The sequence below is a fragment of the Trichoplusia ni genome, chromosome 4 (assembly GCF_003590095.1).
Source record: "Trichoplusia ni isolate ovarian cell line Hi5 chromosome 4, tn1, whole genome shotgun sequence".
Lineage (NCBI taxonomy): Eukaryota > Metazoa > Arthropoda > Insecta > Lepidoptera > Noctuidae > Trichoplusia > Trichoplusia ni.
The window spans coordinates 12,587,376-12,612,661 of NC_039481.1; the positions used below are offsets into that span (position 1 = coordinate 12,587,376).

The window sequence follows — 25,286 nt, forward strand, 5'->3', positions numbered from 1 at the left end:
GCTTTGATATTTTGTCAAACTTATGGCCGATATAAGATGCAATGAGATTTTGAGAGCGATATTAATATGAATCCACAGTACCTACAGATCTATTTTGAGCACAATACACGGTTGATATATTCCATACAGATTTAACTGCATCAAAATTATTTTAGTTTTTAGTCAAATCTTTGCTTTTTAATTTGCTGAGTGAAGAAATGATTACTATTTTTTATAGATCATGCATGCTGCTCACGTCGCTCTGTGAAATCATTCGGACAGTACCATGAATGACGTCATGAACATTGCCGCCAAAGTAGATTTCTTCAATTGCTAAATGGTTTCGATTATTTTAAAACTTAATTCAAAATTTAGTTCTCTTAATCCTCGGTACCGTTCGAATATCTTCACAGAGCGAGGAGCACAGTTAAGTCGTACGAGTTGTATATTAATGGCAAATGTGACATCGTTGCTCATAAAATGGACATCAAATAGCCTAGTAATCAAAGTATTCCCAACGTACTTAGGTAACGGCTTGGCCCAGTGGTTGTCAAGCCGGTTAACTTTCATGATAGCATTAAGTCTCTGGAGCATGCTGAAGTTGTCGCTCTGTATCTTGTTCTTCCTGTCCAGCTCGCGCTGGTTCTTCTTGAGTTTGAGAGCCACGTGCGGGCGGGCTGCCGGCGCGCGGTCGTCTATCGCGGGCAAAGCCGACCGCACCTCGTTGGCAAAAGTATGGGTAATTTTAAAACTATTTTTAAGTAAATCAGCCCAAATTATTTAAAAATCTTACTTTCAAACGATGATCTTTGAATCTGCGGTCCTCCCATGGTTGTATCAGCAGCTTATCACGACGAGATAACATTATAGTATATAATTAGATCGAAACAAGATCTTCGGAATAATGAAGTTGTTTTGCTTCTCTATTGTATGTGTAAGATCAATAAACGTTGTTTCCATGACACGAATAGTAACTAAGGGCCGTTATGAACATGCGATTACATTATACCTTCTGCATCGACGTACGGATGCTTCAAACTTAATTCAAATGGTATCTTTAGGGTGAGTTCGAATAAAACAACAGATAGCAAATTAATAAATAAATTATTGTTAAATATTACATACTGCACTTATATTGGCTCGTTACATCGGATAATATACATTCACGAAAACGTACAAACAAACACAATTCACAAATACAAATTATAAAATAATATACTTTGAGCAATATAAAAATAAAAAACCGAATCACTCTATATCTATACCTAGTTATACTAATAAAAACGTTTGATACAGTTATGTAGTTTAGTCGATTTTTGAAAAACTGGTTGTGTGGTACTTTAGTACCCAATACTTACGTTTTAAGCTATTCATCGCAAGTGTTATTATAAAAAGCTTTAGGAATGTAAAGTCTGCTTTAATTCCTTTCTAAGTTTGGCAATGTTTATTTAATAAAGCTTGTTAATATTAGTGCACTAGTTTTTCCATTCGCAATCTATTAGCCGTTCCTCTCGTCAATTGTGGTATTATATAATTTAGATACCACGACGGCCGGCCGTGTTCCCTGTGCACGTCAATTCAATATGTCCATCTCAATGATTCCCTACCTCGTGCATTTGTCGCTACTGGCTTTGTGCTTGCATTCAATAGATGCGAGTTCAAATGCTTCGACATTGTAGGAAGACTTTATTATACGTGGTGTACTTTGAACTTAGAATACGCGAGTTCGAGATCAATTTGTAGTATCAATTATTTCTATAGTCAATGAGGTCATATCATACATTTTCTACATCGTATAAGCTCATAGTTCACTATACACCATGTATTTGGGTACATTTTTGTTTAAGTGACGCGTATCTAAATACAGATTCATTGTTTTCATGTAAAAAAAATGCTCAAGACCTGCAGCAGCGGTACATTTTGCTATTTCTTTTTCCTAATAAATCTCTACACTGAGTTTGCCTCGCATTTTAATTCTAATTACATTATTGAGTATAAAACGTATTAAATACATCAAAAAGATCTAGTAACTTACGATCACTGAGTTTTGAGATATGACTTAGGTCGCACTTGATAATTAACAAACTCATCAGCGTAGCGATATTCATTCTTGCTTCAATCATAACCTTCTGAACTTATTGAAGGATAGGCTGCTCCTTCCAAATATTTAGTTCAATATGAGCATAATCAATCCTGGCCGTTTATTATTTAAAACATTAAATAAGTTAGCAGCACAAAACACTTTTTTGAGAATCTATCCAATATCCTGCTCGATTACCTCACCCCGACTGTAAACCGTGTCTTTCATCTAATTACTATTAAATTTACTATAATGCAGACGTAAGTTATATCTCAAAAGTATCACATGTAATTAATTTAGTGCGTCATCGATGTCTCGGTGACATCGGCGTTTCAAGGATGTTTTCCATTCAAATTATCTAAGAATATTTTACCTAATTGAAACATAATTAAAGCATATACTTACAGTCGAACTCTCGAGGGTTACACAGCAATAAGCTTTAATTTAGCAAAACGCAACTGAGACCCGATATTTTATATGATACGACAGATTAATTACATTTTGATGAAAGCAATCCAAACAAACGGTTTAGAGTTAATCTCAAATTAGTGGAGTCATATACACATCATACAGAAGGGTACTATACATAATATAAATGCAAATAATTGTTCACACACGCGCTGACGTAGCGGCCCGAGGAAAACACCCTCGATCATCTATCGTACATGATCGTTATATGTATCCTAATCTTAACGCTAAGTTTGCATACAAAAATGTCTACACTTGGTGCATCATCAACTGTCAATGTGTAAAATAAAAAGTCCATACAAAAATAAATGTTCCTGTTTAAAAGCTATTCACTTAAACTTGCCGTGTGGAGTTTACCAAATGTTCCTGGACAAATACATCACGTTATTGGCTATGATAAGAATGAAAATGTCAATGTTTAACTTAAAAATAATCGTTGAACGTGATTCGCATTTAAATTTATATATTGTTATCTACAAAACGAATATATTATAAAACAATAATACGTGTAAAACAACAAACAAGCTGCCTTTGTTATTGAATACACTTGGTTCACGAGGAACGATTGCGGAAAGCGACCGAACTGTTTGGGTGTCGTATTAATACTTGTCTAACAACCGTACGTTCCACTTAAATTATAATTCGAATCACATAAGACACAACGTTATAATACCTGATCACCAATAATAATACTACGCGATATTTCTAGAATACCTATTTCATAGTTGATAACTTTCTACCTCACATACTCTGTATAATTGTATGCGTTCAAGAGTTTATTTGTGACTTGTGAGTAAAAATAAATAACTAGCTTTAGAATCTCATAGACGAACACACCCAAACATTTCGCGCTATAACATACCAAAGTAAATCTGAGAACAGTTATGTAAAGTGAGAATTAATTGTGATGTCGACGTACAATATTGACTAGCGATTGTCACGTCAGTGGAAATCTACCCTTTGAGATTCCGTGCCCACGACTCCAGTTGAAACTACACCATCCGTGAGTGCTGTCGAGTGTTATAGTACAGTTGATACATCAGCAGTTCCGAGATTAGTATCGCCCACTAACTAGCAATAAGCTCGCTCCCTTCACACGGGACATAATATCACCATTAGCGGACAGTGCGCGTGACAAAAATCACTCAATATTTTCTTAAACGAATGTGACCTGCTCATATACAAATACCATCTAAATAGATTGATAACGTCACTCGATAGTGTATGTTTAAACTGGCGAAGTACCAATCAATCGTTAACTAATTCGTTGTTAAGACTAAAACGTAGGAATAACGGTTATCATTGAATATTTGACTACGCGATTCCACTATTCAGACTTATACGGTTGGTGCCACCGCGCCTTATGAGATAAACCACGGTTCTCGCGCGTTTATGTCAACACGGTTGCGATTAACACTTATTTGGTGATTGAAGTAACCTATTTAATTGACGCATTGATTCAAACAGTAATTCAAGAATAATCAAGGAAATAGTTTGACAGATTAGATTACAGTGCGGGAGTTTGATTTCGCCTAGATGTCAAGTTTTTTTTAATTATACATAAAATAATTGAAAGAATAAAGATATAAAAAACGGAATGTTCAACTAATACTTTAATTAATACTTTTTTTTATTTTAATTTTGAGCATTTGTTAGCTCGAAATTTGGAAGGCGAATAATGATAGTAGAAATATTCGAGGCATAGTTGCCTAATTTTCAGGCAAAATTGTTAAAATTACTCCCGGAAAATCGATAACTTTTATACGCAAAAATCTTATTAGAAATTGTCAACTACGATAAGATTTTTAAACCAAAGAATGTCAATAGCAACCGAGTTGGTTAGATCAAGCGCGACAGTACTCTAAACATTAACTCCGGCTCACAGCAGCGGCTCAGACATTCCACGATATCCCCTGATCATGACTTACATTATATCTTACTTAGCCAAACATCACAACATATGCATTCAGTGTACATACCAGCACATAGAAACGTCCACTATGCGCGATACAATGACGAATTATCTATTATTATATGCATAAAACACTGTTTAATTAACCCATTATAAAAATTACACTATCCAACTTACCTAAAATAATATGATATAAAATGTTATACACTAATAGAGATAATGAAGCCAATTTTTGGTTTTGTTAATGTTGTAATTACATTTAGGCGTCGTTCGCGCGCCTTGCTACACTACGCCGGCAGTTCGCTCGCTGCGGTGCTCGCTCAGCCTGATTCGTTACGACAATCGAGAAATTACGGTATCCTATTGGATTTAGTTTTTTCTAACGATATTTCTGGTTCGTCGACATGAGTCGTCAGAGCCCGTAATTCCCGCGTCCGTTGTCCGGGCGGCTCAGCAGAGCTGGTCGCTGCGCGGCAGCGGGCGCACGAGGTAGAGCTTCTCGCCCTGCTTGTTGGTGTAGATGGGCGCGCGCTGGTAGTGCGCCACCAGCTGCTCCAGCGCCGGGAACTTGCGCTGGCCGATGCAGTACAGGCTGCCCTCCACGTGCACGCGGAAGTGCTTGTTGCGGCCCGGCGCCTTCAGCGACACCGAGAAGTCGCCCACCTGCGCGCGCACGAGCGTTAGTGTTGTGTGGGCTACAGTGAGTATAGTGCAGCAGTACAGTGAGTGTGAGGGGAGTACGCACGTTGGTCTCGGAGTCGCGGATGAGGAAGTCCCCGTCGTGTCCGTGCTGGTTGAGCAGCGCGTCGCAGTGCGTGCGCGTGATGGCCCCGTAGTACCACGCGCGCACGAGCGTTAGTGTTGTGTGGGCTACAGTGAGTATAGTGCAGCAGTACAGTGAGTGTGAGGGGAGTACGCACGTTGGTCTCGGAGTCGCGGATGAGGAAGTCCCCGTCGTGTCCGTGCTGGTTGAGCAGCGCGTCGCAGTGCGTGCGCGTGATGGCCCCGTAGTACCACGCGCGCACGAGCGTTAGTGTTGTGTGGGCTACAGTGAGTATAGTGCAGCAGTACAGTGAGTGTGAGGGGAGTACGCACGTTGGTCTCGGAGTCGCGGATGAGGAAGTCCCCGTCGTGTCCGTGCTGGTTGAGCAGCGCGTCGCAGTGCGTGCGCGTGATGGCCCCGTAGTACCACGCGCGCACGAGCGTTAGTGTTGTGTGGGCTACAGTGAGTATAGTGCAGCAGTACAGTGAGTGTGAGGGGAGTACGCACGTTGGTCTCGGAGTCGCGGATGAGGAAGTCCCCGTCGTGTCCGTGCTGGTTGAGCAGCGCGTCGCAGTGCGTGCGCGTGATGGCCCCGTAGTACCACGCGCGCACGAGCGTTAGTGTTGTGTGGGCTACAGTGAGTATAGTGCAGCAGTACAGTGAGTGTGAGGGGAGTACGCACGTTGGTCTCGGAGTCGCGGATGAGGAAGTCCCCGTCGTGTCCGTGCTGGTTGAGCAGCGCGTCGCAGTGCGTGCGCGTGATGGCCCCGTAGTACCACGCGCGCACGAGCGTTAATGTTGTGTGGGCTACAGTGAGTATAGTGCAGCAGTACAGTGAGTGTGAGGGGAGTACGCACGTTGGTCTCGGAGTCGCGGATGAGGAAGTCCCCGTCGTGTCCGTGCTGGTTGAGCAGCGCGTCGCAGTGCGTGCGCGTGATGGCCCCGTAGTACCACGCGCGCACGAGCGTTAGTGTTGTGTGGGCTACAGTGAGTATAGTGCAGCAGTACAGTGAGTGTGAGGGGAGTACGCACGTTGGTCTCGGAGTCGCGGATGAGGAAGTCCCCGTCGTGTCCGTGCTGGTTGAGCAGCGCGTCGCAGTGCGTGCGCGTGATGGCCCCGTAGTACCACGCGCGCACGAGCGTTAGTGTTGTGTGGGCTACAGTGAGTATAGTGCAGCAGTACAGTGAGTGTGAGGGGAGTACGCACGTTGGTCTCGGAGTCGCGGATGAGGAAGTCCCCGTCGTGTCCGTGCTGGTTGAGCAGCGCGTCGCAGTGCGTGCGCGTGATGGCCCCGTAGTACCACGCGCGCACGAGCGTTAGTGTTGTGTGGGCTACAGTGAGTATAGTGCAGCAGTACAGTGAGTGTGAGGGGAGTACGCACGTTGGTCTCGGAGTCGCGGATGAGGAAGTCCCCGTCGTGTCCGTGCTGGTTGAGCAGCGCGTCGCAGTGCGTGCGCGTGATGGCCCCGTAGTACCACGCGCGCACGAGCGTTAGTGTTGTGTGGGCTACAGTGAGTATAGTGCAGCAGTACAGTGAGTGTGAGGGGAGTACGCACGTTGGTCTCGGAGTCGCGGATGAGGAAGTCCCCGTCGTGTCCGTGCTGGTTGAGCAGCGCGTCGCAGTGCGTGCGCGTGATGGCCCCGTAGTACCACGCGCGCACGAGCGTTAGTGTTGTGTGGGCTACAGTGAGTATAGTGCAGCAGTACAGTGAGTGTGAGGGGAGTACGCACGTTGGTCTCGGAGTCGCGGATGAGGAAGTCCCCGTCGTGTCCGTGCTGGTTGAGCAGCGCGTCGCAGTGCGTGCGCGTGATGGCCCCGTAGTACCACGCGCGCACGAGCGTTAGTGTTGTGTGGGCTACAGTGAGTATAGTGCAGCAGTACAGTGAGTGTGAGGGGAGTACGCACGTTGGTCTCGGAGTCGCGGATGAGGAAGTCCCCGTCGTGTCCGTGCTGGTTGAGCAGCGCGTCGCAGTGCGTGCGCGTGATGGCCCCGTAGTACCACGCGCGCACGAGCGTTAGTGTTGTGTGGGCTACAGTGAGTATAGTGCAGCAGTACAGTGAGTGTGAGGGGAGTACGCACGTTGGTCTCGGAGTCGCGGATGAGGAAGTCCCCGTCGTGTCCGTGCTGGTTGAGCAGCGCGTCGCAGTGCGTGCGCGTGATGGCCCCGTAGTACCACGCGCGCACGAGCGTTAGTGTTCTGTGGGCTACAGTGAGTATAGTGCAGCAGTACAGTGAGTGTGAGGGGAGTACGCACGTTGGTCTCGGAGTCGCGGATGAGGAAGTCCCCGTCGTGTCCGTGCTGGTTGAGCAGCGCGTCGCAGTGCGTGCGCGTGATGGCCCCGTAGTACCACGCGCGCACGAGCGTTAGTGTTGTGTGGGCTACAGTGAGTATAGTGCAGCAGTACAGTGAGTGTGAGGGGAGTACGCACGTTGGTCTCGGAGTCGCGGATGAGGAAGTCCCCGTCGTGTCCGTGCTGGTTGAGCAGCGCGTCGCAGTGCGTGCGCGTGATGGCCCCGTAGTACCACGCGCGCACGAGCGTTAGTGTTCTGTGGGCTACAGTGAGTATAGTGCAGCAGTACAGTGAGTGTGAGGGGAGTACGCACGTTGGTCTCGGAGTCGCGGATGAGGAAGTCCCCGTCGTGTCCGTGCTGGTTGAGCAGCGCGTCGCAGTGCGTGCGCGTGATGGCCCCGTAGTACCACGCGCGCACGAGCGTTAGTGTTGTGTGGGCTACAGTGAGTATAGTGCAGCAGTACAGTGAGTGTGAGGGGAGTACGCACGTTGGTCTCGGAGTCGCGGATGAGGAAGTCCCCGTCGTGTCCGTGCTGGTTGAGCAGCGCGTCGCAGTGCGTGCGCGTGATGGCCCCGTAGTACCACGCGCGCACGAGCGTTAGTGTTGTGTGGGCTACAGTGAGTATAGTGCAGCAGTACAGTGAGTGTGAGGGGAGTACGCACGTTGGTCTCGGAGTCGCGGATGAGGAAGTCCCCGTCGTGTCCGTGCTGGTTGAGCAGCGCGTCGCAGTGCGTGCGCGTGATGGCCCCGTAGTACCACGCGCGCACGAGCGTTAGTGTTGTGTGGGCTACAGTGAGTATAGTGCAGCAGTACAGTGAGTGTGAGGGGAGTACGCACGTTGGTCTCGGAGTCGCGGATGAGGAAGTCCCCGTCGTGTCCGTGCTGGTTGAGCAGCGCGTCGCAGTGCGTGCGCGTGATGGCCCCGTAGTACCACGCGCGCACGAGCGTTAGTGTTGTGTGGGCTACAGTGAGTATAGTGCAGCAGTACAGTGAGTGTGAGGGGAGTACGCACGTTGGTCTCGGAGTCGCGGATGAGGAAGTCCCCGTCGTGTCCGTGCTGGTTGAGCAGCGCGTCGCAGTGCGTGCGCGTGATGGCCCCGTAGTACCACGCGCGCACGAGCGTTAGTGTTGTGTGGGCTACAGTGAGTATAGTGCAGCAGTACAGTGAGTGTGAGGGGAGTACGCACGTTGGTCTCGGAGTCGCGGATGAGGAAGTCCCCGTCGTGTCCGTGCTGGTTGAGCAGCGCGTCGCAGTGCGTGCGCGTGATGGCCCCGTAGTACCACGCGCGCACGAGCGTTAGTGTTGTGTGGGCTACAGTGAGTATAGTGCAGCAGTACAGTGAGTGTGAGGGGAGTACGCACGTTGGTCTCGGAGTCGCGGATGAGGAAGTCCCCGTCGTGTCCGTGCTGGTTGAGCAGCGCGTCGCAGTGCGTGCGCGTGATGGCCCCGTAGTACCACGCGCGCCCCGCCGCGCCGCCCGCGCCGCGCACGGCGCCGCCCTCGCTGCGGGCCAAGGGGCAGTCACAACACGGAGACAAGCCAGGTTAAGCACAAATGCTTGTGTTCAATAGTGTCCCGCGACACATAAATAAATAGTTATGACATTATGAACCTATCCAATTAGATATTCTCTCCAACCTTTGTACAAAAGGCCTACTGACATTCGTTGAATAGTATAAATGAATAAGAAAAAATTGTATTTTTGATATTGGGTATTAATGAATATATTTATGACCTTCCGCAGTAAATGAATAAACGGACCTGTACCGAATAAAATCGATCATATTCTCGATTTAATGCCCGTTTTCACCAGTAGCCCCTAACGTTTAAGTGTCAACCTAAAGCAAAATAAGGGACTGTTTTCATTTCACCAACGGTTAAGTGATACCTAAAGCATAAACGGGCCCTCATAATTGAGTGGTGGATTGTCGGCCTCCTAAACCATAGGTGACAGTATTTTGACGTTCTTAAGTGATCGACCGAGATTATCACGATTCAAAAATCATTATGAAGCCATGGAAGCAATAGCAGCTGTAGTCTCAATAGGTTCCTAATAGAAGCGTGCGACCACGTATCTAACATGGAAGATTGAAGGATTTTCATAAATATGATGAGAAAGATCATTCCATATAGGTTTTCTAGGGAAAGTTATTAGAATTCCACGACGACAGGTACCAGTGCCAGTACCGCCTTTTATAGTGAATTGAGTAAAGGGCATCTTACAATTGAACAATCTACATACCTGCCTATCTGTATGGTGTACCTATCTTATTTTTCATCATCATCATCAGCCTATCGCAGTCCACTGCTGGACATAGGCCTCTCCAAGTGCACGCCACTGAGATCGATTTTCGGCTTCTCGCATCCAGCTCCTGCCAGCCGTCTTGCGCAAGTCATCACTCCACCGTGCCTGAGGACGTCCTACACTACGTTTGCCGAGGCGTGGTCTCCACTCTAGATCTCGTTTACCCCAACGGTTATCGGTTCTTCGGCTAATATGGCCAGCCCACTGCTACTTCAGCTTGCTGATTCGGTGGGCTATGTCGATGACCTTGGTTCTCTGACGGATTACCTCATTTCTGATGCGATCCCTCAGAGAAATGCCGAGCATAGCCCTTTCCATAGCCCGCTGAGCGACTTTAAACTTGTGAACCAGCCGTACCGACAGTGTCCACGTTTCGGCTCCGTAAGTCATGACAGGTAGGACGCACTGATTGAAGACTTTTGTCTTTAGGCACTGTGGGATCGACGATGTTAAGACTCGACGTAACTTCCCAAATGCAGCCCAACCCAACTGAATTCTCCTATTCACCTCGTCCTCAAAGTTGTTTCTACCTAACTGCAATGTCTGCCCGAGGTATACATATTTCTGAACAACTTCGAGAACGGCGCCGTGTATCGCAATCGGTTCCGGTAGAACATGTTCATTGAACATGACCTTGGTTTTGTCCAAGTTCACCCGTAGGCCGATGCGTAGAGAAGATTCAGCCAGGCCGTTCAGCATCTGTTGTAGGTCCTGCAGCGTTTCCGCCATGATGACGACATCGTCAGCAAATCGCAAGTGAGAGATGTGTTCGCCATTGATGTTGATGCCGCGTCCTTTCCAGTTCAGCGTCTTGAACATATCCTCCATTGCATTAGTGAACAATTTCGGGGAAATAACATCCCCTTGTCTCACTCCTCGATGCAACGGTATGGGCCTTGTTTGCTGATTCTGTACTTGGACGGACATTGTAGCGGCTTCGTAAAGACATCTCATCACTTGGATGTATCGCCAATCTACTTGACAACGCTGCAGGGACTCCAGAACAGACCAGATTTCAACCGAGTCAAAGGCCTTCTCATAGTCCACAAATGCTAGACACAGGGGCTGATTATACTCTTCGGTCTTCTGTATAATCTGCCGCACTGTGTGGATGTGGTCTATGGTGCCGTATCCGCTCCGAAACCCAGCCTGCTCCGGTGGTTGGAATTCGTCGAGTCTTCGCGCAAGTCGGTTCGTGACCACTCTTGAGAACAGCTTATAGACGTGGCTTAGGAGGGAAATAGGTCGATAGTTCTTCAGCTGGGTTTTGTCTACCTTTTTGAAGAACAGGACGACAACACTCCTACTCCACGCCCCTGGAGTTCTCCCTTCAAACAGGACGGCATTAAAAAGCTTTTGGAGCTCCCCTAGTAAGGGGTTTCCGCCTGCTTTTAATAGCTCTGTTGTAATGCCATCCTCGCCAGGGGCTTTTCCATTTTTGAGCTGTCTCAGAGCGATCTCGATTTCGCCACTGCTGACTTCTGGCAGGTCTTCGGTGAAATGGCGTGTTAATGTGGCTCTGGAATCCTCATATCCGGGATCAGGAAAGATCTCATATCCGAGATGCATGCGATGCGTATAACCGGCCATAGAATTTTTCCACTTCCGAAAGGACTGCCGGCACCGAAGAAACGACTTCTCCACTTGTTGTGGTCAGCTTCGTCAAGTGGCTTCTTCCAAGAGATTGTACGAACACCTTTGACCCCCGATTCAGCTCAATTGCTCTTTCAATGTCAAGAGTATTGGAGCACCGGAGGTCGCGTCGTACGTGCTTGTTGATCTCTTGGTTTAGAGCCCGCTTAGCTGACGAAGTGACAGGCGGGTTTTCACGTCGTTTCTTCATAAGCCCTAATGTCTCTTCCGAAAGCTTTGATTTCCTGCCCTTACGCTGCATGTTACAGAATCTCGAACCTTCCTCCCTGAGGATCCGAACCACATATTCGTGGTTCTGGTTAACGTCTGTTGTGGTTTCCACGGCGGCAAATCGGTCCTCCAAATTTGACTGGAACGTTTCAGATCCTGTCATGGTTTGGAGCAGTGTTGGTCGGAGCCTGGCCTTCATCAGACGGAAACGTTCGGCCTTGAAGTTGATATTCAGAGAGCCTCGGACAAGTCGGTGATCGCTCCCGGTATTAAACCTATTGATCACAGAGACGTCTCTGAATATGTGCTTCTTGTTCGTCATGATGAAGTCAATCTCATTTTTAGTAGTGTCGGGGCTTTGCCACGTCCACTTCCTTTGAGGCTGCTTTTTGAAAAAGGAGTTCATCAAAAAGAGCCCCTCGCGTTCGAGGAAGTTGACGAGCATTTGCCCCCTATGATTCCTGCTTCCAAATCCTACTGCCGATTCGCCGCAAATCTGTCCTCCCACTTTAGCGTTAAAGTCCCCCATGACAACGGTGTAATGGGTCTTTGTAGTGAAGTGGAGGGCCCTTGATATATCATCAAACATATCCTCCACTTCATCGTCTGAATGTGTCGAGGTCGGTGCGTACACTTGCACTACCTTGAGGCTATACCTGTCGGTAAGCTTTATGATAAGGTACGCTACCCTGTTCGAGACACTAGACACCTCCACAACGTTATCAGCTAGGGACTTATTAACCAGAAACCCAACGCCACCTTGGGATTGTTGGTCTCCCTCTCGGAAGTACATTAGATGACCTGATTCGAGGGTTATGGTGTCCTCCCCCTCTCTTCGAACTTCACATAACCCTAATATGTGCCACCTAATCTTCCCAAGTTCCACCTCGAGTTGCGCCAGATGCGAGTCAAGCCGTAGCGTGCGGCCGTTGTACGTCGCAAGAGTCAGATTTATTTGGTGGCCTCCCGTAACGCGGAGATTCTTCGCACCCTTCTTATTTTTACAGAAATAAATTTGTGGCCCCGATGCAATGAACTAACTACTATGTGCTCTTAGATTTTATGCGACAGGCAATCAATTATTATCTATATATAGCAGATCTATACTGCAGGGCTGCATCAGTATTTCAACATGCAGCAGAATTGTAAAGCGAGTATTCAAAATTGTCTCTTTGTGCTGGAGCCATAACCTAACCAACCTATCTTTTCCGCCATTATGCTTTGTAAATAATAAAGAAAATAAAACGCAACAAACCATAAAAAAAAAACATTCAAAATAACAGGTCTGACTGACTTACGTCAAAATGCCACTGCGACTTTTTTTGTCAATGACATACGTATAGTGCATTATACAGCCAACAATTAAAGCAGAATGTTTTTTTAAAAGGTGCAGATCCCAATTTTTTTAAATAAACTGAGTGAAATCACATGTTTTATTTTTATTATTTCAGCTAAATAACGATAAAAAAAAATAACCGTAATCAAGTAACAATTGATCGACAAAAGTTCTTTCAGTACCTCTGCACTATACGTCACCTAACTAAGGGATCCTTAAATACATAGCATGGTGAAACAGAATTTAGGTAGAGGGACCGTTTGAGGGTTCCCGAACACTTACTTATGTGACTGTTTAGGGGCTACTGGTGAAATCGGGCATAAGAATATAAAAAAAAAATGGCTAATGAAATTTACAAAAATCAGCCATCATTTCTGACATTAACTATATGGACCTATCACAGAAGTTTCAAGTGTAGCTATGGTCACTGTCGTACCTGTAGGGCTGCGTGAGGTAGTCGGCGAGCTCCTGCAGGTAGTTCCTGGGCACGAGCCCCACGTGTCCGCGCGAGTCCCGGGCGCGGTACCACTCGGGGTCGGAGGGCGGCCGCTCGATGATCTCGAGGCGGTCTCCCTTCTCGAACGACAGCTCCTGCTCGTTGTTGGACGTGAACGAGTACAGCGCCACCTGTGACGACAGTGACACACACGACAAGATATAATTAATGATATTAAGCATCCAGCGGATACCCGCCCTTCAATAAATCGATGTGATGCATTTTTCTAGCAAGTCTCGTTAAAGTGATATTCTACCCTTTATTTATAAATTGAATCACATAGCAAAGAGTGTGTGTGGGTCACCCCGCGTGCCACACGGAACGCATGTTGTACACATTATCAATGCTCACCACAATGTCCAGGACGTTTTCCGCCATAGCGTATGTATGCACCGGGTCCTCATTGTCGCCTTCTTCACTGGTGTAGTTCGAAGGAAACCTGCCATATACATAATGTTGTAAGTAAAACATGTTACGTCGCAAATAAGGTAAAAAGAAACAAGAAAATAGAAACGCTAGAATATAGATCGCTTATTATTCATAGTTTGATAGTACCAGTGATGAATAAGCGACTTACATTTATTTAAAAACTATTACTACTTTTTGCTTACTATGAAATGTGCGACTATAACAATTGTTTACGATTGGGCTCATTCAAAAATACTTTTATTGTTTTCAACGTGAGAAATGCATATAAACTTGTTACAATACGCGATAAACTAAACAGGCATTGTTTATTAGTATCTAGATAATTAACATGTTTGTGGCATGACTAAATTCTATACGGCGATACATAACAAGGTAACGTAGGTGTTCTAATTAAAATATTTTCGTGTTACTCAACAGTTTGTGCTATAATTAATCATTATTAATTAAAGTTAGTTATAAAATTAACAAACTTAGTTAAGTTTTAATTTGTTAGTGGTTAATTCGTAATATTCTGGAATAATCTATTTAGAACCTCTCAAATATTTCAGTACCATAATGATGAACAAATAAGTTAAATAGTAATCTAGCTGTAGCTGTAATACAAGTCCGTCTCACCAGCCGGTGTGTCCCTGGTACTGCCCCCGCCACCAGCCGTCGTTGCTCTTCTCCAGGATGAGTATGCGCGTGCCCTTGGTGAGCGCGAGCTCGTCGGGCTGCTGCGCCTGGTAGTTGTACTTGACCACGGCCGTGCCCAGCGCCTCGGCCGGCTCCACGCGGCGCGCGCCGCCCGCCTCGCCGCCGCCGCCGCCGCGCACCGGGGAGCTGTTCGACGGCAGCGTCTTCGAGCCCGAGCCCTTCTTCACCTTCTTCTTAATACTGCAAATATCGGGATACGAATCATTCATCGTGACTGAACAGAGCGAACACCACAGCCAGAGAGAATTTTTGCTCGAATCCAACACATTTATGAGGCTGACTAAAGCGAATTCATGTCGTTACTAATAATGTGGCCACGTGCACGAGTGTACAATTCATGACCTCTTACTTCCACAACATTTAATAACAACTGAGACGTCGCGACTAGTACAAATCTAATGGATTCTAGTCGACAAGTGCCGAGGACTATCCGTAGCCGTTAGCGGAGAACAAATGTGTTTAGTGTTATTATTTCCTCGCAAACTTTACATTGTTCAGTTTTATTATAAAGAGCATGTTTTCTCGCGATGTTTTCCCTCATTGTCTGTAGCCAGTGACACATTATAAATTATATTTGAATGGAACTGTTCGCAGTGCTGGCTTGGAATTTAACTAGTTGTGACGATAACAACATCGGGTTTCATGTTGCGTGTACACTGCGTAGTTATACTAGATGTGCCAATAGTTCGAATATACGTTGTTGGCTCTATAATAGTATCTAGGAACAGTTTTTTGGCCATAAGTGTGTTATATCAGTATCAACTGTTTATATTATCTTCTTTTAAGCAAGGTTTACTGTGTTCTCGTGAAGTATTTACCATAATCTTTAAATCTTTTCATTTCATTATGCACGTGTATTCATAAATAAATATCCCTCGTTTTATAAAATCATTTTCATTAATCTTCAGAAAGAAAAAAAAACTTATCAAATTATTACCTGAAGTTCTCACGAATTAAGTTCGAAAACCTTCAAATAAGTGAGTTGGTTATCTTTGACATCGGCGCTCACAATGCAGTAACAATATGATAGAGAAAGGGCCACGCGACACGCTGCATGTCAGCTGGTCCATTCCCCGGCGCGATGTAACACAATACGAGCCTACGGCTTCGCGCATGCTTACACAACTCTACCGTAACATTACGCGCATACTACGCTCGTAAACATTCATTGCAGGATATCAGCTGTTGGGCTTTCCTTACAAATTGTTAAATTCCAATTAATGTCGGTTATCGGGAAATCATTACATTTCAGTGTATCCTGTTGTATTCATTTTTGTGTAACCACAATGCTTTTAATGGGGTTCCCATTCAACCGGCAGCCTGAATGTAGCTTGGTGTGACTGGACGCAGTAAGAGGAAAGTCGTATGTTATGTTGAAAGTGTGGTTGATACGTGACAGATCGATATCAATCATTATACTTTAAAGTTAGCGTTAGACATAACGTTCACTCTTATTGCTCGCTCTTAGCATTCAACATGGCATAATAAAGTATCCTTATTCAATCGTGTCCCCCTCCTAGTCTAGACTAGGCACACATTTAGGGTAACAGAGTGCTTCACACATCGCGACACTTACGTGCATTCTATAAACATAGCTTGTCGACATACTTCGATATCGTTGAATCATTGTATTCGCTTCGTTATCTATTGTTTACATGTTACACATATTTTGGTACATCTTTAATCTGGTGCTTGTTTACAGCGATAAGATTTATACTTCAGTGGATTGCAATACATTTTAAGGAAGGTAAAAGATCTGTCAATCTTTGCCCCCTGGAGAAAGTTGATTATGGAGCAAATTCTTTAAGCAAATTAGGTATTTCGATTTCAAATTGTGCTTATAATTTAAATAAAGAGTTTTATGTATAGATTTGTATAGAACTTACTTGAGTATGATGAACAGCATTTTATTTTAAAGAAATGTATAATAGTAAAAGAGTGTTTTTCACATAAAGATTAATAGCGTTTTTAACTTTATTTTATTTAAAATAATTCGATGTTGAATTAATGGCGGTAGTTGCGATATGCTTAAGTACATTGCCCTTGGACTGTAAGTAAAATATAAAATTGCATAAATGCAAGTTTTGACCTTGTTAAATAATAATGATGATTGATGTTATCACCGACATCACTGTAATCCAATTTATGTTCAGATAACACCCTTTTGTAAGTAAGTAAATCAATTATATTTTACAACTCTCCCAACTACTAGCAGAGCAAAAATTTTTTTTTATTACATCTATTTGGTTTAAACTCCCTATGTTTGTCGCCAAGAGGGTTCGGCAGATGTGTATTATCACAGGACAAAATATTGCCTGTGTCTTATCAGATTAGGGAGTGAGTTTGACTTGAAGTATTCATAATGTATTATTATTAACGGCAATTTAATCAATGTAAGCACTATTCTGTGATTAGGAAAAACTAATATTTCCTCTTTTTTGGAACTTATAATATAGCAGATTCTATTTTTCTGTAGTTATACCAACATCAAAAAGACGTTCTTCCTGCTCACCTGTCAAACAGCGAAGGCTTCTCCTTCTTGACATAATTACTAGGCACGTAGCCTGACTGGCTGCGAGCGTTCTGTACCCGCCACCAGTGCTTGGAGTCGTCCAACAGTAGATACCGCTCGTTTTTACGGAGGTCCAACTCTTGTGCCCCCTGTGCTGCATAGTCGTACTTAGCAACCACGTAGCATACGTCATCCTGAAAATACAAAAAAAATTGTGTCAATTAACTGAGAAGAACAGAGTATGAAATATACCAGTTTTGTGAGAAATAATATAAAAATAAAATCCTCCTGTATATTGCCTATAGAGTACAATGCATATGATTTACTTAGAATATTTTTGTTATTATATAGAACCATCAACTATTAGACCATGATCTAGACTTGACTTCAAGGTCAAATGCATTGTGATAGATGAAATAAAAGCATCAATAAACAATTCCACAGCAGCATACTTAGTATGACTGTAAAATTATTTAAATATTTGTTTTATTCTGTGCATCCAATAGGTAAATACTATATTATGACTATAATGAGTAACTAGGATAAGACGCCCCCTAATACCATTAACAGTTTGTTGTTAGATGATTCATGGTGTTATTGTGATTACAAAATGTTATAGTCTATTATTTCAATCATGTTTAGGTACATTTAAACTACAACTGGAATAAAACATATTTAAACAGTTTAAACAATACACATTAATAACATCTTCAGAAGAATGAATTACGGATGTCAACGATTTCATTTTTGTCTTTCCGGTTCTTTTTATTACACATAAATGTTGCAATCTTGTTTCAATAAATTAATGGTTTGATTAACTAACATAAAATAAGACATTATTTTTGGACAAAGGCATGTTGTTGGGTTTTTTAATGGCCAAAATTGCGCATTCCCCATTGAAATAGGTACACTATTTTCCAACATATTGATTCTCTTTGAGTGAAAGGCTCTTTCTCATGTTGAAAAAAGAAACATAATATCCATTAATTAAACTAAGTCATTTTCATTGTTTCTCGAGTAGATGTAGGTACAAAGTGACACAAACTGAACCAAACATTTTCCTGTTTAGTTAATTTTGAGATGGTTACAATGGGCAAATAGCTGGCAATGAGTGGAGTAATTGATTTATCCTAATATTAACATTTTCTATAGAATAACTCATTATTTACTTAAACATGCCTTTGTAATGAATAAATTGAAATGAAAAGTGATATTCAAGTAAATGGAAATTAACGTTTGAATAGTAGTTTCTAATATTTGATTTAAATCTAAATATGTCACATAAAAGTGATCTCAGATGGGGATTATATAAAGTCATCTGACATCAACTTTAAGTAGATGCTAGACATTGCTATGCTTATAATCTAGACACTAATGAAAACCTAAATACAAACAAAATTCATTTAAAAAATAACAAAAAATCCAGTTCTCAAAGATGTGTTGATTACTTGTAAATAATAGTGTCTCTTGTAATCTGTTCAACCTTATGATACATTAGATTATCAATGTTACTGGATATAATATTGAAGTGAATTGAAATAGTTTTTAATAATGCCAAAACAAAATGTTATGTGCACACATGGAGTAATCATGTAAATATTATCTTATAAGTATTTACTGGATTAAAATTAGTGAAAGTGTTAGAACATGAATAATAATGCATTACAACACTACAAGCAAAAAGTTCTAAATTCCTAACTGAGCTCATGAAATTCCACAAGTAATTAATTATAAACAACAGCCAACTAATTACTGGAAGTAGGGACCAATTAGATTCATATTCAAGTTCCTACTGCTTCCTAATAAAACTTGAATGCAACTTAGTTCAACTACTTTTGAGGGATTGAGGATATGGAACAGAAACCAATGTTGAATCAGCAGAACAGACTTCAGTGACCTTTAGTTTAGAGGACAGGATATGGCAAATTAAAATGATTAAGCAAGCTGCTGGTAATGAGCAGTTGTGGGTGTAAAGTGAAGGTATACCTGGGCGTTTTTTCCGTGCCTCGTGTTGGCCATGGCGTGAGGCGCCGGCAGCGGCTTGTTCGCCCACACCGAATCTGCGGCGCGCGCTGACCGCGTCTCCAGCATGACACCCCCAGCTACGGATCCCGTGGGTCACCGCAGTCGCCTTCACTGATACATTGCGTACACTAACACCTCCGCACTGCACCACATACACTGCACTCAAGCACCAACACCTCAAGAATCGATCGATTCACAATGCAGCACGACCACAAAACCTAAAGATTGTTTATTGACCGACGTGCGAAAATCTGATCGAAAGCCAAGAGACACCAAAGAGCTTCCTACAAACCGACCTTTCAGATCGTTCAAATATTTATTATTCTATAAGAATAATTTATATTGAAGTGTCTTCTATAATGTACATTAAAATTAGTAGGAATTTCACTCAGTTTAACATAAATTAACTATTAATTTCATGAAAAATCACACTCGTCGGTGGGGCAACGAACGACGAATCAATAGACAAATTTACTTTTTTAGAAAACCACTTACTAGCGGCAGCATAGACAACAAACTGAGGGTTTACAATTTTGGAATTGTGTAAAGTTGAATTTGGAAAAAAAACATTTTTTCACATACAATAAAAAATACTTTTATGTTTATCTTCTTGTTTATCGGTTTAGGTTGTGCCAACAGTTTGAAATTCTAAACATCTAAAAAATTTAAGGTACAACCAAAGCAAATACTGTTAAAAAGACAAAAGTTTATTATCTGTAATTTTGAAATGATACCAACAATTCAACAAGCTTAACAATTCCAGCAAATGTGGCAAATTTCTTTCAGGCTACGTCTTTGTTTAGGTACATAGAATTTTGGGAACTACTGACGCAATACCTAAAATTCACCATCAATGGCGAATTGACCTCATGTAACTTCATTAATCAAATTAATTTAGGACTAGATAATGTAGAAATGGCTGTTGTAAGGTATTCAACATCCATCCGAACCGCTATTACATCATTACAACAACTGCTCTGTTGCGAACGTCACTTATAAAAGAAGGTGAAGTAATTTAAAATTATTATGATAACCATTTTACATTTAATTTCAAAAATAGAGAAAAATATTTAATTTTAAAACAGGTAAATCAATGGTTTTATAGGGTAACACAGATTATCAGTGACATTTGTCTACGTATGGTCTGTTTTTGTGAAAAGTATTATTAATGGGTCGCAATCATTGATTTTAGACTCTCAAAAAGCGACAATGTCCGATTCAGAAGCTAGTAACTATTCAGGGAGTGGGTCTGAAGCGGGCAGCGTTGGATCAAGACGGTCGCGGAGGAGCGTCGCCTCGAATCGTTCAGTGCGGTCTCGTTCGGGCTCCCGGTCCCGTTCAGGCGGCAGTCGAAGCCCTTCGCGAACTCCCTCTAGGTCTCGCTCCAGGTCCAGGTCACGATCGCGATCTCGGTCTAGGTATTTTTGCTAGTTTTTTTTTGTTGCAAGTTCAATATCTTCAATGTTTAATAACACTAATGTCGGTTTGATAACAGTTACACCCAAGTTAGCGTTGCCGAACTTGTGAGCCTAAATTGTTATTAGGGTTATGTGTATCAATGTTATTATACCACATTTCTTTGATTTTATATTTAAAAAAAATGATAAATCAGTACCTAAAACAGTCTCCACAAGTAAACTATTTTGGCTTATTATGATTTTATTTGCAAATTTTGGGACATTAGTATCCCTTTGTCAACATACTGTTTGTAACATATTGTAGGAGCCGCTCAGCTGGCTCTGAAGGCAGTCGCAATAGAGATGATGAAGCTAAAGAGGCATCTGGAGATGAAGAGGTTGAGGTTAGTCATTTGGAACTAATATTTATATAAACTGTTCATGAAACTGTAACATAATTATTTTGTGACAATGGTAAGTCGAAAACTAAATAAAAATATATCAAAGTTTTTCATCACACAGCAACAGACAACTTCTTTGAAGAGATACTCAGGAGATATATGAGTATTTTTCTAGTTTATTTTCTATATTTCTTACTAAAACTGCAACCTTTACAGGATGAGCAAGAGCCAGAGGGTGAGGATCTTGTGGACTCTGAGGAGTATGAGGAAGATGAAGAAGAAGAAAGACTGAGGAAGAAACGCAAGAAAGACAGCAGATATGGGGGATTCATTATTGATGAGGCTGAGGTAATTGTTTATTTATTTATTACAAAATTTGCTATTCTTGCGACCAAATGTCATGTGTAATTTTCTTGTACATTGTTTTAGGTGGACGATGAAGTTGATGAAGATGATGAATGGGAAGAAGGAGCTCAAGAGATGGGTATTGTTGGCAATGAAGTGGATGAGATTGGGCCCACTGCCAGAGAAATTGAAGGCAGGAGGAGAGGCACCAACCTTTGGGACTCACAGAAAGAAGAAGAAATAGAAGAGTACCTAAGAAATAAGTATGCTGATGAGTCCGCAGCTTTAAGACATTTTGGTGAAGGAGGAGAAGAAATGTCTGATGAAATCACTCAGCAGACTCTCCTGCCCGGGATCAAAGACCCCAACTTATGGATGGTCAAGTGTCGCATAGGTGAAGAGAAAGCAACAGTGCTGCTGTTGATGAGAAAATTTATTGCCTACCAGTTTTCAGATGAACCCTTCCAGATTAAGTCTGTTGTAGCCCCAGAAGGTGTCAAAGGTTATATTTACATAGAAGCATACAAACAAACCCATGTCAAGAATATAATAAATAATGTTGGTACATTAAGGATGGGAATATGGAAGCAAGACATGGTACCCATAAAAGAAATGACAGATGTACTCAGAGTAGTGAAAGAGCAATCAGGACTGAAACCAAAGCAATGGGTCAGATTAAAGAGAGGTTTATACAAAGATGACATTGCACAGGTAGATTATGTAGATCTAGCTCAAAACCAGGTACATCTTAAACTATTACCTAGAATAGACTATACAAGACTTAGGGGGGCCTTGAGAACAGTTCAGAGTGAGAGTGAAGCTGCTAAACGGAAGAAGAAGCGTCGCCCTGCCGCAAAACCCTTTGATCCTGAAGCTATCAGAGCTATTGGTGGTGAAGTCACATCTGATGGTGACTTCTTAATATTCGAAGGTAACAGGTACTCCAGAAAAGGCTTCCTGTATAAAAACTTTACAATGTCAGCTATACTAGCTGAAGGTGTAAAACCTACTTTGACTGAATTAGAACGATTTGAAGAGCAGCCTGAGGGTATAGATATAGAATTAGCCGCTCCTGCCAAAGATGATCCAACAAGCTTACATTCATTTTCTATGGGAGATAATGTGGAGGTCTGTTCAGGTGATCTGGCCAATTTGCAGGCAAGGATCATAGCTATAGATGGTTCTATGATTACAGTAATGCCAAAACACGATGCTTTAAAAGATCCTCTTGTGTTCAAACCAAATGAACTGCGGAAGTATTTCAAACAGGGTGATCATGTGAAAGTGCTGGCAGGAAGGTACGAGGGTGACACAGGTTTGATTGTTCGCGTGGAGCCACACAGAGTGGTTCTGGTATCTGATCTTACTATGCATGAACTTGAAGTGCTTCCTCGCGACTTACAACTGTGTTCAGACATGGCTACTGGAGTTGATTCCTTGGGTCAGTTCCAATGGGGTGATATGGTTCAACTTGATCCGCAAACAGTCGGTGTTATTGTACGCCTCGAAAAAGAAAACTTCCACGTACTTGGTATGCAGGGCAAAGTGATAGAATGTAAGCCACAGGCATTGCAGAAAAGAAGAGAAAGTAGGTTTACTATGGCACTGGACTCTGAACAGAATACTATTCAAAAGCGCGACATCGTAAAAGTAATCGATGGTCCGCACGCGGGGCGGAATGGTGAAATCAAGCACCTCTACAGAAACTTTGCGTTTTTGCAGTCACGCATGTATCTCGATAACGGCGGTATCTTCGTGTGCAAAACCCGACACTTGCAACTTGCTGGTGGAAACAAGAACTCCAACGCGTCCGCCGGGCTGCCCCTCGGCTTCATGTCGCCGCGGATACAGTCCCCCATGCACCCGTCAGGGCGGGGCGGCATGACGCCGCGCGGCCGCGGGGGCCGGGGCGGGCGCGGCGGCGGCGTCACGCGGGACCGCGAGCTCATCGGACAGACCATCAAGATCACGGGCGGGCCCTACAAGGGCAACGTGGGCATCGTCAAGGACGCCACGGGCAGCACGGCGCGCGTGGAGCTGCACTCGGCCTGCCAGACCATCTCCGTGGACCGCTCGCACATCGCGGGCGCCGGCAACACGGCGCGCGAGGGCGCCAGCTCCTTCTACACGCGCACGCCGGGCCGCACGCCCACGCTGGGCGCGCAGACGCCCACGTACCGCGACACCGGCATCAAGACGCCCATGCACGGCTCGGCCACGCCCATCTACGACGTGGGCGGGCGCACGCCGCACTACGGGTCCGCCACGCCGCTGCACGAGGGCGCGCGCACGCCCGCGCACGGCGCCTGGGACCCGGCCGCGGCCTGCACGCCCGCGCGCGCGCCCGACTTCGACTACGGCGCGCTGGACGACGCGGGGCCCTTCACGCCGCAGACGCCGGGCACCATGTACGGCTCGGACCACACGTACAGCCCGTACCGGCCCAGCCCGTCGCCGGCGGGCTACCCGGCCGGCTACCCGAGCACGCCCAGCCCGGGCGGCTACTCGCCGCGCTCGCCCTACGCGGCCCCGGACGCGGCCCCGGACTGGCACACCACGGAGGTGGAGGTCCGGGTGCGGGCCCCTCACGACGACGGCGCGCTGGCGGGGCAGACGGGCGTGTTGCGCGGGCTGTCGGCCGGCATGTGCGCCGTGTACCTGCCGCAGGAGGACCGCGTCGTCAACGTGCTGGCCGACCTGCTGGAGCCCGTCGTGCCGCAGTCCGGAGACCGCGTCAAGGTAACTACACGCACCTACACTAAACACACCTTCTTCATAAGATGTAGCATTTTTATTTAACTTTTAAATTTTGTCATAGGTGATCGCTGGCGAAGATCGCGAGGCTGTGGGCCAACTGATCTCTATCGAAAACCAAGAAGGAGTCGTCAAATTTGGTACGGATGATATCAAGATTATGCAGCTGCGACACCTGTGCAAGATGAGCACATTATAAACGATGACTGGACGAACTTAGTTAAAATAGATTAATTAGGGGATATTACTTTCACTTCGCTGTTATATTATGTACTTGAAATTGAATTCACTTAGGTTTTGTTTTCTCAGCTTTCAGGACATTTTTTTTCTACACTTTCCATCCGTAACTATATGTATGTACTTTAAAACCTTTGTATTTATCTCTTGTTATAAGGACATTATGTTATTTACAAAAGTAATTAAACTTTACAATGGCAATGAATGATATTTTTCCTTTTTTTACAAATAAATCATACTACAAAGTTACTAATTACACCTAGTACATAAATAGATTCACTGTAATTTAACCAAAAAAATCATGAAACTGTATGTATGTACTACCTATTGTTCCACTTGATTATCAAAAAAGTAATAGTGTTTTTGCGTAACAAACTTATCGGAAATCTAACGGTTTACGAATCGACTTCTCGAATCATCATCCAGAATCAGTAACAAGCTATCGAAATAAAAAAAAATGGTATCTTTCTTTACTTACACTCTTCATGTTCATTCTTATAGACATCATTATCTATAAGAGATTAAAAGGCTAGCAGCACATCGCTCGTTTTTATTAATGAGGAAATGTATCTCCAAGATAAAATGTATCGTGATAAACACACGTCTATCAATATCCCGCGATGGCAATGGTTATCTTTAATTATTTGGACGGACGGTTAAATCTTACCTATTGTCAAAAAAATAACCTTTTGTCAGGCTAGCTATTTTGTAAATACGAGATAATTTATTGAAACCGTGTATTCCGTTGTCCGTGAATAACTTTTTGGAAATATGTAAAGTTTATTTCTAGTGATCGTTGCAATAGGGATGATGACAATTTTTTTTTTGCAGACGGACTCTTTTAGTTTTTTGTATAATAATGGATGATTTGTCCCGCAAACATAAATTGACCAAATTACAGTGAATGAAACTTGTAAACGTCACGATTGAGTATAAATTTTACTCTATCGTTACGTCACAAGCCCCCTCTCCTAAACTTTAAAGCAGTTAAT

At 43.7% G+C, this 25,286-nt stretch overlaps 2 protein-coding genes across 6 annotated transcripts; one reads left to right on the forward strand and one right to left on the reverse strand.

Annotated features, from left to right (window-relative positions):
• Positions 1-1,066: 1,066 nt before the first annotated feature.
• Positions 1,067-19,701, reverse strand: LOC113493064 (cytoplasmic protein NCK1). Of its 4 annotated transcripts, XR_003400544.1 has the most exons (8): positions 19,122-19,681; positions 17,136-17,329; positions 14,543-14,803; positions 13,850-13,937; positions 13,439-13,638; positions 8,954-9,001; positions 5,185-8,778; positions 1,067-5,102 (listed from the first exon to the last, which is right to left on the reverse strand). XR_003400544.1 is itself a non-coding variant. In XM_026870862.1 (7 exons), the coding sequence occupies exons 1-7, from the start codon at positions 19,224-19,226 to the stop codon at positions 4,890-4,892; spliced, it is 1,194 nt and encodes a 397-aa protein (XP_026726663.1). In that variant the 5' UTR covers positions 19,227-19,701; the 3' UTR covers positions 1,067-4,889. The 4 variants fall into 4 exon arrangements, 3 of the variants coding, with proteins under 3 accessions (XP_026726663.1, XP_026726661.1, XP_026726662.1); XM_026870862.1 differs by lacking the exon at positions 5,185-8,778 and having other exon boundaries at positions 8,860-9,001; positions 13,439-13,629; positions 19,122-19,701; XM_026870860.1 differs by lacking the exon at positions 1,067-5,102 and having other exon boundaries at positions 5,109-8,778.
• A 564-nt stretch (positions 19,702-20,265) lies between these two features.
• LOC113493058 (transcription elongation factor SPT5) lies at positions 20,266-24,499 on the forward strand. Of its 2 annotated transcripts, none has more exons than XM_026870850.1 (5): positions 20,266-20,578; positions 20,883-20,961; positions 21,175-21,306; positions 21,388-24,042; positions 24,122-24,499. In XM_026870850.1, exons 1-5 carry the CDS (start codon positions 20,370-20,372, stop codon positions 24,254-24,256), a joined length of 3,210 nt encoding a protein of 1,069 aa, XP_026726651.1. In that variant the 5' UTR covers positions 20,266-20,369; the 3' UTR covers positions 24,257-24,499. The 2 variants fall into 2 exon arrangements, with proteins under 2 accessions (XP_026726651.1, XP_026726652.1); XM_026870851.1 differs by having other exon boundaries at positions 20,266-20,554.
• The last annotated feature ends 787 nt before the right edge of the window (positions 24,500-25,286 follow it).

Bases quoted from the DNA above. Each gene is read 5' to 3' on its own strand.
- LOC113493058 (XM_026870850.1), top strand. From the start codon at position 20,370: ATGTCCGATTCAGAAGCTAGTAACTATTCAGGGAGTGGGTCTGAAGCG. The intron at 20,579-20,882 runs GTATTTTTGCTA...AACATATTGTAG, and splicing joins CGATCGCGATCTCGGTCTAG to GAGCCGCTCAGCTGGCTCTG. The intron at 24,043-24,121 runs GTAACTACACGC...ATTTTGTCATAG, and splicing joins AGTCCGGAGACCGCGTCAAG to GTGATCGCTGGCGAAGATCG.
- LOC113493064 (XM_026870860.1), bottom strand. From the start codon at position 19,226: ATGCTGGAGACGCGGTCAGCGCGCGCCGCAGATTCGGTGTGGGCGAAC. The intron at 14,804-17,135 runs GTGAGCAGGAAG...CGATATTTGCAG, and splicing joins AAGCCTTCGCTGTTTGACAG to TATTAAGAAGAAGGTGAAGA. The intron at 13,938-14,542 runs GTGAGACGGACT...TGTATATGGCAG, and splicing joins TACCAGGGACACACCGGCTG to GTTTCCTTCGAACTACACCA.